We start from the raw sequence: 18,005 nt of genomic DNA on the forward strand, positions 1-18,005 counted from the left end.
TTAAGCATGCAAGATCCACCCTCTATTTGCATATCGCGTTCTGATTGGTGCCGGACTCAACCCTTGCGACTGTAAACGTGACTAATAATAAACCGTGAAATCTGCACTGCTGTGTCAAGAGTGAATCTAGCACGCGCTTCAGCGTCATCCTCTCCATCTGATCATAACATACGGTAGTTATGAATATAAGCAACATAAAAACTATTGTATGAGTTTTGACGCCCTCTGATCGATATAAAAACAGTTTATTGAGAGTTATTGAGTACGGTTCATCTTATCTTTTTAAAAATGCTTGAATCCTGTTGTGTTTGTTTTGACTTGATTAACCTTCTTTATTACTGAGTAATCTTTTTCTTTTTGAAAGTAGGAGACACAACACAAACTTCGGCTGGATGCTCCCAAACGTGCATCACTACTTAGCTACGGTTCTGGTTATAAGCGATACAGCTACGGCCATAATCTCGTGAAATCTCGCCGAATGAGCGCTGTTTTCATCCTTATCCTACCCCTAAACCCACCATCTCGCGAGATTTGGCAGAAGCTGTATCACATCCAGCCAAAGCTCTCAGGCAACCTACACACATCGTGGCGTACACTAGGGGTGGCACAATAATAAGACAAATATACGTTTTGACCATACATTAAATTAGAATCCATAATGATATTATTTTGACTCTGAATCCTAATAAAGACATATCTATGATAATAATAAACTACCATACCACAGAATGGAAGAAAGTATCTCTTTATTAGGAGAAATACATAGGCTATGTTACATTTTTTAAGACCATATCTGTATTAACCAAATCAAACCCGCATCAACTTTCACTCTCATAAAAATGCTCACACACCCTCATTCACACATACACTATAATGTTTGACAGCATATCTGTTAATAATCAGAAATATAAAACCATAAACACTCTATTAAGTAAGATACTCTTAATTCTGTAAAATATTCATACATATTAACATTTTGACCAGTAGACCACTTTTCATACGCTGGGAATAACATTGCCCTGTTTGAAAACTGGTGCATTTGTATTTAGGGCCCTACACTTAGTCAGCAGCATAAATAACAATGCTTTCTTCGTTCATTTTACAGACCTAAATCCAAACTTTGGGATATTCAGTCATGTTTCACTGACAAAAAATAATACAAAACACCAACATTCTCTCATATCATGATGAATGTCTGTCTCATGGGAGTTGACTGGCCCTTTAAGAGTACTAAGGCTTTTGTCCTTGCACAGTGCATATTTTAAAAGTTTTGTTATTTTAAGTTGGAATGGCTTTTTTAGTGTTATCAAATGTTAAATGATGTCTGTATTAGTATTACCACTAGAGGTCAGGATTTCAATCCATTTGATGCCCAAACTGAGATACTGTATGAAGCACAGAAAAGTTTTTGAATAACAAGATGTCAAATACTTTAAAAGAAAAGCTCAGGTAGAACATAAGTGTAATATTGTCTTAGCATTAGCATGGCTAATCTAAAACGCATACACCAACATTATTATTAATGGTTTGTGATATGATAAATCACAAATCTTTGGAATCATTTAGATTTACTGTAGTGAATTTTAATAAATAACAGGGAAGAACTGACAATGGTGTAACCCAATACTACCACTACTATCACTACTACTATTTCTAATTTTACAAACAGTATAAATATAATAAAATAACATTATAATATAATATAATATAATATAATATAGGTCCTTTGTGTTTTGTCAGTCTTAGGTTTTGGCTTTGATCCCGTTGCTTTTACAGTATTCTTCTTAAAAGAGCTGTGAGAAGCTATTGTCAAGATGCCTCACTGCACAACAGGAGCTTCCTGTGTAGATCATTAACAGGCCCCCGTGTGCTAGAGAGAAGCCCTATCACCATAACAACTCTGCTTCTGGGATCTTGGGGTGCAGAGCTGTGTCAGTATCCATAAGTGAAAGATAATGATGATGAGGGTCACACAGTAGGGGCCGGATACACGCGATATGCTGAGATCACGATGAGACAGAGTTTACCTGCGAGGAGGCTGACACCTGTGAAAAAAACATACATTGAGGTAAGTGTGCTTCTAATACTCACAGAACAATAACCTAACTGAAAAACAATGAAAATTGTGACTGAAATATGGAGGCTTCTTTATAGTTTTGTACTAAAGCCTAAAGTTTGCTTATTAAAATGCACAGGCTAAATTTGGGGAAAGTGTTGAATATATCACTCCCAAAGAAAAACCCAGAAAGCACTGCACCAAACTTTTAAAAATCCAAGAAGTGTTGATAATGAACACATTTCATTTATTAGAGAAAAGTGTAGTAAAATGTTCAATCTAATAAAATGGTGATTTTACCTAATATTTGTGTGTGCTATGTATATGTTTACATTATATGTATGTTTCTACCTACATAGTTTATGCCTGTGTACAGTTTTCCAAAACTTAATTTAGGTACTTTATGTACTCACAGTCTTGTTCTGTGTTGCTTTATCTCTGTTACTGTGTATTACAATAAATGGCCTTAAAGGGATAGTTCATCCAAAAATGAAAATTCTGTCATCATACAGGGTGCTTTCACATCTGTAGTTCTGTTAATTTGCTCCGGACCAAAAGCAAATAACGATACATTGTAACTTTTTTAGCAGTTTTGGTTCATTTTCACACCACACTGATTGCTCTGATCCGCACCAGTTGAAACGGACCAAAATGCAGTCATGTGATAACATCCTCATTATTCATTGGCCACATGTCTTTGAACGTATTTCCTAAACTGCTTCTCGGTTGGTCAGGTTCAAAGTGCGGAAATTTCAACGGAACCCTGGAAGTAAACAAAAAGAAGAAAAATACAGCAGACACCGTGGACAGATGACTGCGCGCTGTAATTATGTCCGTGGTTGTAATATACTACCGTATTTTTCGGACTATAAGTCGCTCCGGAGTATAAGTCGCATCAGTCAAAAAATGCATCGTGAAGAGGATAAAGCATATATAAGTCTCACTGGACTATAAGTTGCATTTATTTAGAAATTTATTTTTTCAAATTTTTACTAATTGCAGTTTGTAATCTGCAGAATAGGATTTTCTTTTTGGGGGCATTTTGTTAAAGCGACACCATGTAGTTTTTCAACCTTCATAATAAATTTTCAAGACCCTTGTGATAGTACATCGACTTTAAATAGGTTGAATGACATGTCTACCATAGCCTGACGGGGTCTGTATCGCTTTTACTTGTACTTTAAAACTTAGGGTTTCGGGTAGTAACCAGAGCACAAAAAACCCTACAAAATTTGACTTCTTTTCGGCATACGTCACTTCCTCCACTTCCTCAACACAATTTTTTTTAACGTGAATTTTGCTGGAGGCTACTTAAGAAGTGAAGAGAGCAACTTCTATTATGTGACTCTGTGGCATCGTGTTAGTGTCACGGACCTATGACATCGGGGACCTGGGTTTGATTCCCCTTTAAGGCAATTTTTATATAAACTCACGATCTTGATTCATACATAAATGCGATCTTCTTTATAAATGATGGCGATTATCTTGCATATAGTTCCCTGTATTCAGATGCTGCATTCACGTGTTCACGTATTTACCTTTCTTTTACTGTCTATGGTATTAACATTACAATCCAGGATGCTATAGCAGTCAAACTTGCTCAAACTCACACAGTGTAAAACCAAACCCTATTCATTCACCAATCAGATCCGAGCGTTTCTCTCTTCTCTCTTCCTCATTTGCTGCGTTCCGCTGTCACTCGCGTGACGTATTACAAAGTGGAAGACCTAAACACATCGGTTTACTTGGATTTGGAGCGAAAATTTTCACACAAAAGAGAGGAAAAACGAGCACCATTGCAGAAAATCCTGGTGGCGAGGGAGAGAGGGACGATGCAACAATATTTGTTTCGAAAAAGGCAAGGAAATACTTCTGGTCGTTTCTCAATTGGAAGGCTGCAGCCTCCGGATGTCAAATATGCAGGCTGCAACCTGGTTTATTAAGGTAAACTGAGCATTACATTCGCAAGTCATAAGCATACTGTAACAATTTACGATTAACTAAGTATAATAGTCAACTTTATAATTGTTAATATTCTGAAATAAGACAGTCTTGATGACGTATGCAGCTTAGAAATACGACATCCGGAGGCTGCAACCTTCAGATTGAGAAATGGCTTCTGCCACGAGTTCCTCATCAGAAAGTTGTAACATGACTGCGTTTCTCCCTGATGCCTCAAAATGTTGATCGTTTTAAAGGTTTAGTTTTTAGTTTAGTTTTAAGGTTGGCCAGTTCTTTTCCTTTGCGACAGTGCTGCGGCGCTTGTGTCCTCTAGGGGCGCTAGGCGTGAAAAATACATGTCTAGTGCCCCCTAGTGGCCAAAAAGTTCTGCGGTGTGCCTTTAAGTCTTTCTCAGTTGTCTTTAAGTTTACAGTTTCAGTTGTTTTCAGTTAATTTTTTCAGGGGTAGGCTACAGAAGCAGCATATAACGCCCTCTCGTGGCTGTAGACGGTAATGTTTTATATTGGTTCATGTTAATTTTGACATATAAGTCGCACCTGACTATAAGTCGCAGAACCAGCCAAACTATGAAAAAAGTGTGACTTACAGTCCGGAAAATACGGTACATAGGTTGTATATAGCATTCTAGACAAACTGTTCATTTCCAGAATGAAGCACAGATGAGGCTTGAAAACAATGTTTTAATGCAACCACCAAATGTCTGGGCTCCGCCCACACCTCCTCGCAACTGCAGGTATGTCCGCGACCTGTCATTGTGCTAATATTGCTAATAGAAACTGTCAACAAACACTTCCTCATCCCATAATGCACAACGCAACTGACTACGGCAGCTGGTTTAGTCCAGTACTTTTGCCGTTAGGTCTGTTCGATCTCGGATCGCATTCTCATGCGTTCGGACCGCTCTAGAGTTTGTTTGAAAGCGTACCGAGACCACCTCTTCAAGTAGGCCTCAGGCCGCTTGTTTGGTCTGTTTTTGGTGCGCACCCCGAGTTCGATTGCTGCATTCTCACCTGCCCAAATGAACCACACCAAGTGAGCTATCGAACTCTGGTACGATTCAACTGAACTAAATACGGCAGGTGTGAAAGCACCCTTACTCACTCTCATGCTGTTACAAACTAGGGGTGTCCTCGACTAAGGATTTACATATTCGAATCAGAATTGTCGAATCTTTCCATAGTCGACCGATAGTCGAATCATCTATGTTTGTGTGCATGGGTTGGTAGGGGGCCAGACCAGGTACAAATTGGTAACTTTTATTTTCTTTCACAAGCAGCACACATAAACAACTTTCTGTTAAAGTGACCAAAACTGTCTTTCAAGTGATGAACGAAGACAAAACTGACGATGCATTTAAATATTTTTTTTTTTTTAAGGTAAAATATATAAAGCAACATTTGTTTATTTATTCCTCATAACATTTTAAAGCCACGATCTACAGAACATCACACAAAAATACATTTTGATAACTAAACCTAAAAAAATAACAAAGATTCTGCCTTGGAAACCCCGGCTACAATTAAGTGTTTTTATTTAATTTGGAGATATAGCGCGTCAAAGCAGTCATGACTAAAAAAAACCCGACAAATGAGAAATGACAAATAATTTGTGATTGTGACTGTAAATGATAAAAAACTAATCTTTATTTACAATTCATTAAACGTTAATTTATAACATGAAAAACACTGAAATTAATGATTTTATAGACACTACGCGTTATTATTTAGCACAGAAATACCTGCTTGCTTGCTCTGACTTTGATCATCTCTGTATTCACTTTAGATACAGAAAGACCGGATGATATTATTTATTTCAGGAATCTCTTTGCTATCATTTAAAAGTGAACACCAACCATAATATTAAATCACAAGAAATACATTCGTGTCAGGCAGAAATAGGATCGGTGCAGATTTTCCGTTTCATCACCGAAATTTTAAAAAACGGCTTACCTGTTTTGTAGTTTAACTTTTGACAAGATAACCAAAATGTATGATAAATACATTTTAAAAACTTTTACCCATCGAAAAACATCCGTTTTTTAATGTTTAGTTTGATGAACTCCTAAATATGAGACGCAGAGCACCGAGCCCGTTCGGCTAAATTACATGCGCAAGCATGGCCAGCACGCAATAGCGCAACATCGATACAACGAAAAGCAATCCAAAATTTACAGACTTAAATTAGATCAGAATTTACGTTTATAATAGATACATTTTTTTAATAAAATAAGGTCAGAAGTAACAAAGTGCAGAACAAATTTGCAAAATGCCTCAAGTGCACAGAAACAAAACACAAGCCAAATAGTTAAATCAGATAACCCAGAGTGATTTATAAATAAAATAAAATAAATTATTAAAATAATAGAAAAGTATAGTCATAATATAATTGCCAGCTTTGTCTTTTAAATGTAGAAACAAAGAGGCAATGGTTTATTAACGAAAAAACAGTGTAGCCCGGTCACAGGGGATGTTGGATTTATTAACGCATTTTAAAAATATTTATTGAAAGCTGTTACTTCACATACTATTTGCAGCATTATCATAATATGCTGTATATTAATATATTGTGAGAAAGCTGTTATATGTGAAATCAGATAATGTGTGCACCCATATATGGCCAAAATTGAATGACCCTCATTTCATAACACATCTGCGACGATTCGACTGTGAGATTGGTAGTCGAATCAGGCTTCTCCTATCGATGCATCGAATCTTCGACTATTCGGGGTCACCCCTATTACAAACCTGTATAATTTCTTTGTTCTGATGAACACAAAGGAAGATATTTTGAGAAATGTTTGGAACCAAACCGTTCGTGGACCCCATTTACCTCCATAGTATTCTTTTTTTCCTACTATGGAAGTGAATGCAGTCCACGAACGGTTCGGTTACAAACATTTCTCAAAATATCTTCCTTTGGGTTAATCACAACAAAGAAATTTATACAGGTTTGTAACAACATGAAAGTGAGTAAATAATGACAGAATTTTCTTTTGTGGGTGAACTATCCCTTTAAATGTATATACACTGTGCCAAATAAGCTTTGTTATGTACTCATTTTGTTATATTTAACTTACCTGTCACAATCTTTCACTCTCTGTTTCTCCTTCCTTTTTCTCCCTCTGTTTCTTGGTTTCCGTCTAAATTAAAATGAAGAGTCACTGAAGTCACTGTAATTCAGTTTGCCTGTATGTTTAACTTTGATTGCATTTTGCAACTTATTACCTGTCATGTTTTGTCGTAGGTTTTCTTAGTCTTGGCATCACAATGCAAGAGAAACCATGTCAGGTAGTTGATGAGAGAAGATAAGATACTGTTACATAGGTATACATAAACTTGGAAAACAACTTTTTGATTGAATTTGGATAAATATATCAGTGCAAAGCTCTATCACAATGTAAAACATAGGTAGTTACATAAATACACTGAATTGATTTTTGTCCTTACCTACATTCACAGGCTTTGTGCTCCACAAAGGACATCTCCACATATTCTTGGCCCTGTTCTGCTGGCTTTATCTTCAATAACTGGAGAAAAAAAAACATTAAATTTTCATCTATTTTAAATCCAGCGTTAACACAGAGAAAACAAAGTCATTCTTTCAGGTACAAAACCATCGCGTCAACATGAAGTCCAGTGGGGCTCGTGACTGCTCTCTGAGGGGCGCTAATTCAAAATAAGTGTTCGGAGAACAGACTGTAAAAAACAGTTTGCTCTCTTCCATTGGTGAAAAGTGAAGCCGCCAGTGTCCCGATACGGTGTCATGAGCAATTCTGTCCCCCCTGGCAATTCTGCCTTCTTAGGACCCCCGCGTGATTCCATTGTTAATAATTTACAAAAGTAAAAGTATTGTTTTTGTAAAGCAGATGATGACACAAAAGTACTTATGTGTCTGCAACATGAATATTAGTTTACTGGATTATTTTTTTGTTAATGTTTATTTTAAAAAAATTGTATGCTTTTATTTTGTACAACGTAATTAGCTTACTAGACCACTAACGCAGACGAGATATCGCAATGACAACATTTTGACCAGGCATTAGTGCTAGGTACCAATCGGGGTCCTAGGGTAGACTGAATTGCCAGAGGTGACTGAATTGCTCATGACAACGGCGCTGACATCTTGGGTCTTGAGTCTGCGCAGTAGCAATTTCGGGACCAGTCCCGCGCAGCAGCGAGCAGGAAGCAAAGCCGCGAAAGCAAGACCCCGCCCTCACTCTCACAGAATGCGCATATCACACGATATCACAGCTGTCAATCATGACGTGACACCACCGTTTTTATATCATTAAATAACTAACTAAACACAAACTTATTTTAAAAACAAACATTTTAATTTACATCAGCGTGATAAAAACTACTGTAAATGACAGAAACCAGCTTCGGAAAAAAAGATAATTGAAGTGTAATTAAATTTTTTTTGTTAGTCTCAAGTACCATTGAATAACATGGGGAGGCGAGCTTTATGACCTATACTGGGACCAGTCACTGGGGGGCGATCGAGACGTTTTGGCTTCACATTTCAGGGCTTGTGCAGCACGCTTGGTTCGGAGTGTCATGTGTATTGCTTGCGTTTTTCAAAATATGTGTTTGTTGCGTCATGCGAGCCATGTGCATCATGTGTTTTGTCAAAATAAGTGCCTGCTGCACACGCGTCAAACCGTTTATGATAAAAGAGACGCTCACGTTCACAAAATACACACAAGACACTTCCTTAACATCAGATTACGCATGCGATTATGCGAGTATCTGGCAAACGCGAGCGTCTCTTTTATCACAATCCCTTTAGACGCATCTGCAGCAGGCACTTATTTTGGCAAGGACACGTGATGCAGATACACACACTCGACGCGCAGAACACATATTTTGAAATAAGGAACCACACACATGACGGGCTACACATGTATTGAGCGCCCACAAAAAAATAAGTCACTGGCCGCCAATGATGATGAAGTCAATAATGGAATTATGAATATTGATTTTTTTTATTTTTTATATGGTTTCTGGAGCAAACTTCCATTAGGCCCTCTAGATCCCTCTAGAGTCCCTCTAGATACTAGCTAATGTTACTGTGTAAAATGAATGTATACAATGTTAGCTACAATTCCTTAAATTCTTGCCTGGCTGCCAAATCAGCACAGTGGTGATCAATGCTCATTGTCTCCTCTTATCTTTTGAAACCGAAACATTTTTATTTTCCACAAGGTATTTGTCCCAGAGGTCGGTTTTGTCACAAGCCAGGTTGATAAACTAGCACGGACGGAAGTTCAATCCTTTCAAAATAAATAACTTCAAAGACAATGTGACATTGTCGGGAACACTATGATTCTCCTACAACTAAATGAATGTGTTTCACGGTTCACTGTATACTCTACAGTTCATCTTATGAACCTGCTTACCTAGAACCCATTAAAACATTGATGTATTCTCATTAATAACAGCTATTTAAAAAATCACCAAGTGTAAAGAATATTAAAATGTGTTTCTAATGAACGTTAAGCTCTTTTGGGGTGCTTCTGAGCCACTAAGCACTGTTTGACCTTGTCAAAGTGAAAATTCTTACTTGCATGGTGGTGTTGGAAGTAAGCGTAGGGTGACACTCCAAGTTCTCATCTCCACAGCAACCAGCGCAGCGGACCAATGGCACGCAGGCGGGGCTGAAAATGAGCTCAACCTCCCCGGGATATTCCTGAACAACTTCCACTAGCTTCTCTATAGTGCGGCAGAAGCTTTTTCCCCACACCTCTTGAAACAGCATAACTGTAAAAAAAAAATAGCAGATGTAAACAAAAATATTTCATCATTTGATGTGTTTTTTGGAGAAACTGAAACCTGCAAATGAGATTAACTTGGTGCACCTCTTGCCACATTCTACACAAAATTAAGCATTATTATTATTACACTTAAAATGTACCCCGACTATAAAGACTTGTATGCTGTAATACTTTATATTTGCCCTCAACTACTAAAGTTAATTGATAGAAACACATGAAATATTTTCTAACCACAACATGTAATACTCATTTTATCCTACAGAGGCAGCCATTATGCTTCGCCTTTTGAAATAAAGGCCATATTTCAATCTTGAAGGCCGCACCCTATGGAGGTCACCTTTCCAGGCTGCATACGTCATCAAGACTGTCTCATTTCTCAAGACTGTCTTGTTTCAGAATATTAACAATAATAAAGTTGACTATTATTCTTAGTTAATCGTAAATTGTTGTAATATACTTATGACATGCAAATGTAATGCTCAGTTATCTTAAACAAAGCTTGGAGCCTGCATATGCAACCTCTGCAGGCAGCAGCCTTTAAACTGAGAAAAGTGCAGCAGGGATGACGTATCTTTGTAAGCAAACCTGGAAGTTAGCGGGACACTGGGTTTTCTGGCTAGAAAGCCCATTCATTTTTCCTATAGACATTTGGATTATCACAAAAAAGCTTTTTGTTTAACAAAAGTTTAAGACACTTACACGCAGTCTTCAGAGGGGCAACAATTCAAAATATGTTTGTTGCATCATGTGAACCATGTGCATCATGCGTCTTGTCAAAATACATGCATACTGTACATGCGTCGAAAGGGTTTATGATAAAATAGACACTCAAATTCACCAAATACTCACAAGGCACTAACTTAACAGTAAACTCTGATTACACATGTTGAAGTGAGTATCTGGCAAACACAAGCGTCTGTTTTATCATAAACCCTTTCGATGTGGTTCACATGGTTTGACATTACGAGCCACACACACGACGGGCTAAATACATGTTGTGACAAGCTTTGCATCGTGCACACTTGAAAAAAGAAGTCACCGACCGCCACTGCTTCCGTTTTGTCCAACAAGTTAATCTTCACAAATTAACACAACTTTTATGAAAAGTCTAAATGCGTTAAAGGTGCAGTGTGTAAATTTTAGGGGCATCTAGTGGTGAGGTTGTGAATTGCAACCAACCGCTTAGTCCATTGCTCACCCCTCGCTTTTGAAACACATAGAGAAGCTACGGTAGTCGCCAACGGACAAACATATCATCGTCGGAGACAACTTAGTAAAAAATGTGTCCGTTAAGGGCTTCTGTAGAAAAATGGCGGCACAAAATGGTGACTTCCATGTAAGGGAACCCTCAGTGTATGTAGATAAAAAGGTCTCGTTCTAAGGTAATAAACACAAAACTGTTCATTATAAAAAAGGTCTTTATACACCCATGATAATATAGTTTTCTATATTATTTAGCATTTCTGTCAAGAGATCCTTCTAAAAATTACACACTGCACCTTTAACTAGAAACAAAAAAAAAACAATTTAGACTTCATCTGTGAAGACTAACTTGTTGGATAAAAAGTGTCATAAACTTTTATTAAACAAAGAGCTTATTTTGTGATAATGCAAAAGTCTATGGGGAAAATGAATGGGCTTTTTGTTAGGGAACCAGAATCCAGATAACTACCGGGTTAGCCTACAAAAATATGTCATCCCTGTGGCACTCTATAGCTGTGTCCCAATTCAAAGGCTGTGACCTTCAAAGGACATATTCTAAAACACATTGCGTCACAGCAGCGCATCTGAAGGTTAGTAAGGCCGTCCCAATTTGAAGGCTGCTTAAAATGAAGCCTCAAAATGCTCCTTATTTCTCTGCGTTGCTATAGAACGAATGGATCCTTCACAACCGAGGCTATCCCAAAATTCATTGCGCGCCTGTAACGGCTGAATATAATGGCTGGATATTTTAACATAAATCCTTTATTAAATAAAAGTGTCTATTTAGTAGAAAAAAAGTTTCTGTTTTAGTATTATAAGTTATGTTTTGTATTAATATTATTCTGTATATGTTGCGTATATTTCTAAGGTTGATAAATCTGATATACTTTTGGTTACTTTAATCTATTCTACATCAACGTGTCATATTTTCTAAAATAAAATGAATATTTTTTTGGTTCCATATTCATTCTAATAAGTCAGAAACGTCTCCGCTATGTCCCTGCTGACAGGTGCGGTGGGTTCTTATGGGTCCTCCTAAGGCTAGACCATCCCATTTCAGTTCTCTTGTGGACTTCGGAGGTTGCGACCTTCAAAGACTGAGTGCTCACCTTCTGAGGTTGCGTCCTTAGAAGGTCGTATAGCTTCAAATTGGGATACATCTTATATTATTACAGTTTACTAATATCTTCTACAGTTTTTCATGTGAGAATTTTTTACAATGCCAAAAAAAATCACTAATAGAAAATAACTGGACAGTTGTTATAAGAGATGTAAGTGCCGATGTAAGGTTCTTTTTCTCGGTGGTATTTTTCTTTTGGTATTTATGGGTGCTTCTCATTATCACACAGAAAAGGAAAAACAAAACAAAAGATGTCCAAAATCATCATTCGTTATGCTTGGTTCATCCTGTAGCTCAACAGAGAATAGCAACACCACAGTAATGGGTTTAATTCCCAGAGAACGCTTTTGCTAAACACATCTGTTAAACACATCAATGTAAACATTTACTGCACCTTAGCGGCTTCTACAGTCATGTTTTTCAACAATATCACCTCAATATAAATAAGTAAAGGAAGTAAAATGTAGTTTAATAGGTTGTAAGATACTAATGTTTATAATCTGTTTAATGTGTTGCATAGTGATGCTTCTTACCTTTAGCAGTGCTGTTTACGCTTACTAAGGGAAAACTCTGCAAAAAAACAGTGTGAATAAACACAGATTAGAAGTCACGTAAAAGTTGAAGCTCATTTATTTATGAAAAACAAACAAATAGTTGTAAACATGTATTCTTCCGTGTTGTAGTGATTGCAGTAAACGTAATACAGTTTTTAGGACATCTGGAGAATAAAAAATGAGAATATTAAAATAATACACCAACATCCATGCACGATTTAATACACACATCACAACAGAAAGGTGTTACGTTTTAAAGAGCAACTGAATTAATTTCCATACGGTTTGTTGTAGAGCTGAATGTAAGATACAGTTTAAAGGACACACTGGCCTAATGTACTGTAAGTGGCTTCAATAAAGCATAGAATGGCATAAAAATACAACAGCACTAACTAGTGGTGAAAGAAAATAATGCATTTTCTTACATGACATTATCCCCGGTAACAAGACTTGTGGCAGGACAAGAAGCTGAGCCACATCATATTGTCGTTTGTGTGTGCTTTTTAAGTAAGTTAAAATCAATTTCCTTTTAGAGTTAGCTATTTAATTTCCCATTGGTCCAGTTCCCTTTGTGGTTATTTTTAATTTAGCCTATTTTTGTTCTCTTGACCAGAAATTGTAGGAATTGGTGTGGTTTCAAATGTTCTCATTGAGGGAAATTGCTTTGGGAAGACACATTCACCAAACTTTGGGATTTGGGATCAAACATTAGTTTGGAATTTTTTTTTATTTATACCTTTCCAATAATTTTAAAGAGCCACCCATATCCAAAATTGAAACTGACCTGTACTGCAGTGTGTCATGTAGCTGTCCATCAATGTAAACAATGCGCAAAGTAGTTGAACCAAAAAGTGCACGATTAATAAAATTATTGGCTTCTTAAGTAGGGAGTCGACTTTGAATCGCTGAAACGAGTCATCATTTGGAATGAATCTCCTTCCTGACTTTATCCACGTGATACCAACACTTTGCATAATAATCTCTGCCTAATTTTACATTTATATTTTGAGAAAATTACAGTGTTTTTTGACCTTGCATGCATTAAAACCTGTTGTCCGGGACTTATAAACAGTCAGCTCGTTTACATGCACACCAATAATGCGATTATTTCCAATAATGCGAGTAAGGTCTTAATCGCAGTAAGATGTTTACATGACTGGAGCTAACCTATTCACTCCGGTTTACATGCAGTTTTTATTTTCGGATTATTCACACATAGCCCAATGCAGAGCACAAATGATGAACTCATATATATGGTCCACTGTTTTAATTTACTTACGTTCAATGACAAACACGTTGTTATAGATGCATTTCATTATCCGGTGCTGTAATGAAGATATAAATATGACAGTGCCTGTAAAGGGCGTTCATATTAAAACGATATAAAAATATAGTTTTAAAATCGTTTTATATTAAAGATAATAGCAATAACAACTATAACGATAGCGATTTTGGCACACGATGAACGATAAACCATTGACAGCCAATCAAATCTATTTTAACTTGAAGTGCACGCGCACTTAAAATGCAGTAGAAAGCTCATTCGTTGCTGAAGTCTATAACATAAAATTACCTCAGGTATCCAGCGCTGATGCAGTTGCTGTGAAATTTTTCTACCACACTAACTATGCCAAAAGGTAAGATATTATTACATACTACTACATTCATTGTTTAGTTACGCGAAATGAGCGAGTTGAGGACATCTGCTGGTTTCCCGCTGTGTAAATGCAACAAGAACAGCATATTCATTGACATGTAAACAATTGCAAAAAAATTGTGCCGCGCTGGTTGAGCGAATTAGCATGAAGTTATTATTATGATTTGGTCACTAATATATTTATTGTTATAATGTCCCTTAACGGTTTAATACACTGATGTTGTGTTATTTGAGCTATTTCTGAATGAAGACAGACTGCTGACAGCGAGTTGTGTTGGCAGAGTTCAGGTAAAACTTCCTAATGTCAAGTTTAAAACGAATTTGTGCTTAAGGTGCGTGACTAAAACATACGCGCACTTCAGTTAGTGCGGTATAAATGCGATTAAAGCATTTACATGGACGCATACTGCGATTATAAACGGCGTACGCCACCTCTTTTAATGCGATTATACTTACTGCGATTATGAGCTTAATCGCATTATTTTTATAGAATTATTGCGTTTACATGAGGTGAAGTATAATCGCAGTATTGGCAAAATCCCATTATAATCACATTATTGGTGTGCATGTAAACAAGCTCAGTGATATGACGCTTAAAATTGGCATCTTACTGGCTCTTTAATTAAAGTATTTTAGTGATTTTGTTTAGATATACATTTCGAATGGCTCAGCTTGAACACAATTTGGTATAAATGAAATTACATTATTTACTTTAATTTACCACCATGTCATAGAAACTGAAAATTACCCACAAAATATGAACACTTTGGGTCTTTTAATGGTTACAGTTAGGCAATAAAAAGATCTGGGATCATCTCCATTTGTTCTTTTAAAGTTCCGCTACCACAGCAAACCTAGTTTATTCATTGTGTCAGGAAGTCCTACAAGGTCAGTGTGGTCACTATTTGGTCTGCAATCTGCATTTCTAAATAGAGGGAAGAGAGACATTTACAGGAAAGTTTTTAAATGACCCACACACTGTAAAACACAATTGAGAGCACAGAAGTTCCTGTTGTCTCCTCAAGCATGTGCACTCCTCAAGAATCGACAGCATTCTTCTTTGTGCACATAATGTGACCTCGGATGAGTCCCAAAACCCATTGAGCTGCCTCACAGTCTACTGCTTACATATAGGCAGTTACTGTAGCAGGTGCCTTCTAAAGCCCAAAATTCAGATTCCAATGCAAAGCATGTGGTCACGTTGTACAAAATGCTTTGCTGTGAGGTTACAAACCTCAATATATGTGTATTATAATTGGGTGTGTTATTCAGGTAGCTACTACCCACCAGCCCTTTTCACACAGAGATAAATATACAGAAAATGCAGGTAGGTTTTTTCCACAGCGTCTGAACTTTGCTAATTATCTGTGATTTCTTTCTTGAGAGACCAGGCACGTGCATTCTACTTTATGACAAGATCATAAGGAGCGCGTGATGCGCTGTTCTGTCATGCTGGTGAATGATAGTGAGAAGCTCCCTGATCTCTGCTTCATCCAGTTTGTCGACATTTTTCGATGTGAATGTTGATCTGCATTTAAATCCCTTTGTCATTGAGCTGATCCAAATTTTCTGGTTGCAATGACACTCACGTCCTCACTACGGCACGCCCCTTACGGCATTGTTTCTGTGTCTTGTTCACACAGAATGCTTTCCGTGTATGTTACGACAATGTTACTACTGTAGGTCCACTTTACGGGAGCGATCACAGAACATTTACGAGAAGCGTTTTTGTTCACACTGCCAATTTTACAGAAATATTTTGGGACCAAAGTGCTGTGTGAATGACATTATAAATTAAATTGAGTTTACGGCATATGTCCACTTTGACTACAGTACGTATCAATGTCTAAAGCTCAATAATTATTACAGTGCATTACAAGGTGGCAAACTTTTTGGGTTTGATCCGGGTTCAAACCCATGATCCTTTGAGTTGCTAACACAATGCTATACCACTGAGCTACACAGGAGCATTAAAAAAGATAAATGTTAGAAAGTTAGTTCTTAGTAGTGTTGTTAAAAAAAACACACACTGGTTCCTCACTGGACCTTAAGAACCTTTAAAGTCCCCCTGAAATCAAAATGAAACATTTTTCCTCTTAGTAAAAATACATTAGGCTTTATGATATATAAATAAAGTGGTATCATCCAAAACGTTGAGAAAATTTGGATACAGAAGATATAAGCATTCAAAACTTACAGTTTGGCACGTGCACTAAAAAAAAATCATTTTCATTACATCATACACTTCAGCTTCTCAACAAATTTTCTGTCCAATCCAATGCTCTGTAGATCAGGGATGGGCAATTGGTGGCCCGAGGGCCGCACACAGCCCGGGGTAAATTTTAATATGGCCCGCTGGACCATATTATACGTAATCAAATACTTTTAAAATGATGATTTTTGTATTAGGACATAAAACCTCTCAACCAGGAGGGGGCGCTAGGTCCCGCGGATCATCACAGTATAGTCCCGTGTTTGGGCTTATGTGAAGAAGAGGTCTTCACTGGTCCGAAAACCCGAGGTTCGACCCGAGATCCGATCAGGTTCGGGTCTAAAAATTTCACGCGTGCCTCGGCCTCGGGTCAGGTACAATAATCGGGTTACTTAAAATGAATGTGTTTTTGCCGAAACAGACCCGAGAAACCCTGAACTATGTGTGTTAATGTGTGTGTTAATGTCCTTTTTAAACCTCTACTCTGTTTGCCAAGAGCGCTTGCGACATTGTGTGGCTGGCGATAGGTACAATTTCGTTGAGACCGACATGTCAGATCATTTTAAATGTACGTTTCAGCGATTACCTTGGTGTCATCGTCATATAAACAAATGGAGCAGCTCGCCAAATTGGTTAAAACATTTTTTGTTGCGAGACCACCAGGGCTGCAGACTGCGCACACGTCAGTTTACATTCGGGTCCAGTCGGGTTAAAAACAATGCCACTGGTTTGGGTGACGGGTCGGACTCGGGTGGGACTTTTAAGTGTAAAGGGTGTTTTACCAGGTACTGTAGATTCCGAACTTGTTTACAGTACATGCAAACACAAGAAGCCAGATACCTGACTTTTCATTAAATCCGAAATAGAAAAAATAGTTCTCAGATTCTACAACAAGCTTTAATCATTCAGTCACTGTCTGTGTACCTGTCTGTCTATATTGTCAGTTTTTATACTGAGCATATGTGCATGTGAACACACTGCCATGCTCTTTAGGGTCTCCTACAATCAAATAAATAAGGTCCTTAATCACACAGTTTGGAGGATGCAGGGAAAAAGTTTTAAGAGAAATAGAAAAGCAAACAAAATGGTAACCAAACATTGCTGCAGGCATTTGGCATTAAAATGTGGAATTATGATATAATCTAAGATCATTACAAAAGAAAAAGCAAAGTATGAGAGGATTTTTTGGGAAAAATGCGCTGGCTCCTGGGTTGAAGGATTTTACTGAAATAGGCCTACTACTGCAACTGTTCTAATGCTTTCCAGCTACTGACATTGTGAACTGTTTCAAGTAAATTCAGTAGACCTAGTAAAATTTTCTTCCCAAATAAACAAAGAAAATAAACAAAAATTGCAAGAAAATATTGTATACCTTTTTATATGTTATATATTATTTAACTTCATGGGCCCTATCATACACCCGGCGCAATGCAGCACAATGCGCAACGCATTGTTTTTTGCTAGTTTC

General features: G+C 37.3%; 1 protein-coding gene and 1 long non-coding RNA gene across 3 annotated transcripts in view; one reads left to right on the forward strand and one right to left on the reverse strand.

Annotated features, from left to right (window-relative positions):
* The first annotated feature begins 9 nt into the window (after positions 1-9).
* Positions 10-7,991, forward strand: LOC129417767 (uncharacterized). Of its 2 annotated transcripts, XR_012370548.1 has the most exons (4): positions 10-173; positions 1,741-2,068; positions 7,262-7,341; positions 7,477-7,991. It is a non-coding gene; the product is annotated as an uncharacterized lncRNA (long non-coding RNA). The 2 variants fall into 2 exon arrangements; XR_012370549.1 differs by lacking the exon at positions 7,262-7,341 and having other exon boundaries at positions 7,477-7,715.
* Positions 1,906-18,005, reverse strand: part of LOC141365325 (snake venom vascular endothelial growth factor toxin-like) — a 35,676-nt gene continuing 19,576 nt past the window's right edge. Inside the window, exons 2-7 of the mRNA XM_073869542.1 lie at positions 12,648-12,684; positions 9,581-9,777; positions 7,465-7,544; positions 7,243-7,272; positions 7,095-7,157; positions 1,906-2,045 (exon numbers count right to left, since the gene is read on the reverse strand). Of these exons, the coding sequence (XP_073725643.1) occupies positions 2,024-2,045; positions 7,095-7,157; positions 7,243-7,272; positions 7,465-7,544; positions 9,581-9,777; positions 12,648-12,684 (429 nt within the window). The 3' untranslated portion in view covers positions 1,906-2,023. The remainder of the gene's footprint in view (positions 2,046-7,094; positions 7,158-7,242; positions 7,273-7,464; positions 7,545-9,580; positions 9,778-12,647; positions 12,685-18,005) is intronic.

The sequence above is a fragment of the Misgurnus anguillicaudatus genome, chromosome 7, assembly GCF_027580225.2.
Source record: "Misgurnus anguillicaudatus chromosome 7, ASM2758022v2, whole genome shotgun sequence".
Classification (NCBI taxonomy): Eukaryota; Metazoa; Chordata; class Actinopteri; order Cypriniformes; family Cobitidae; genus Misgurnus; species Misgurnus anguillicaudatus.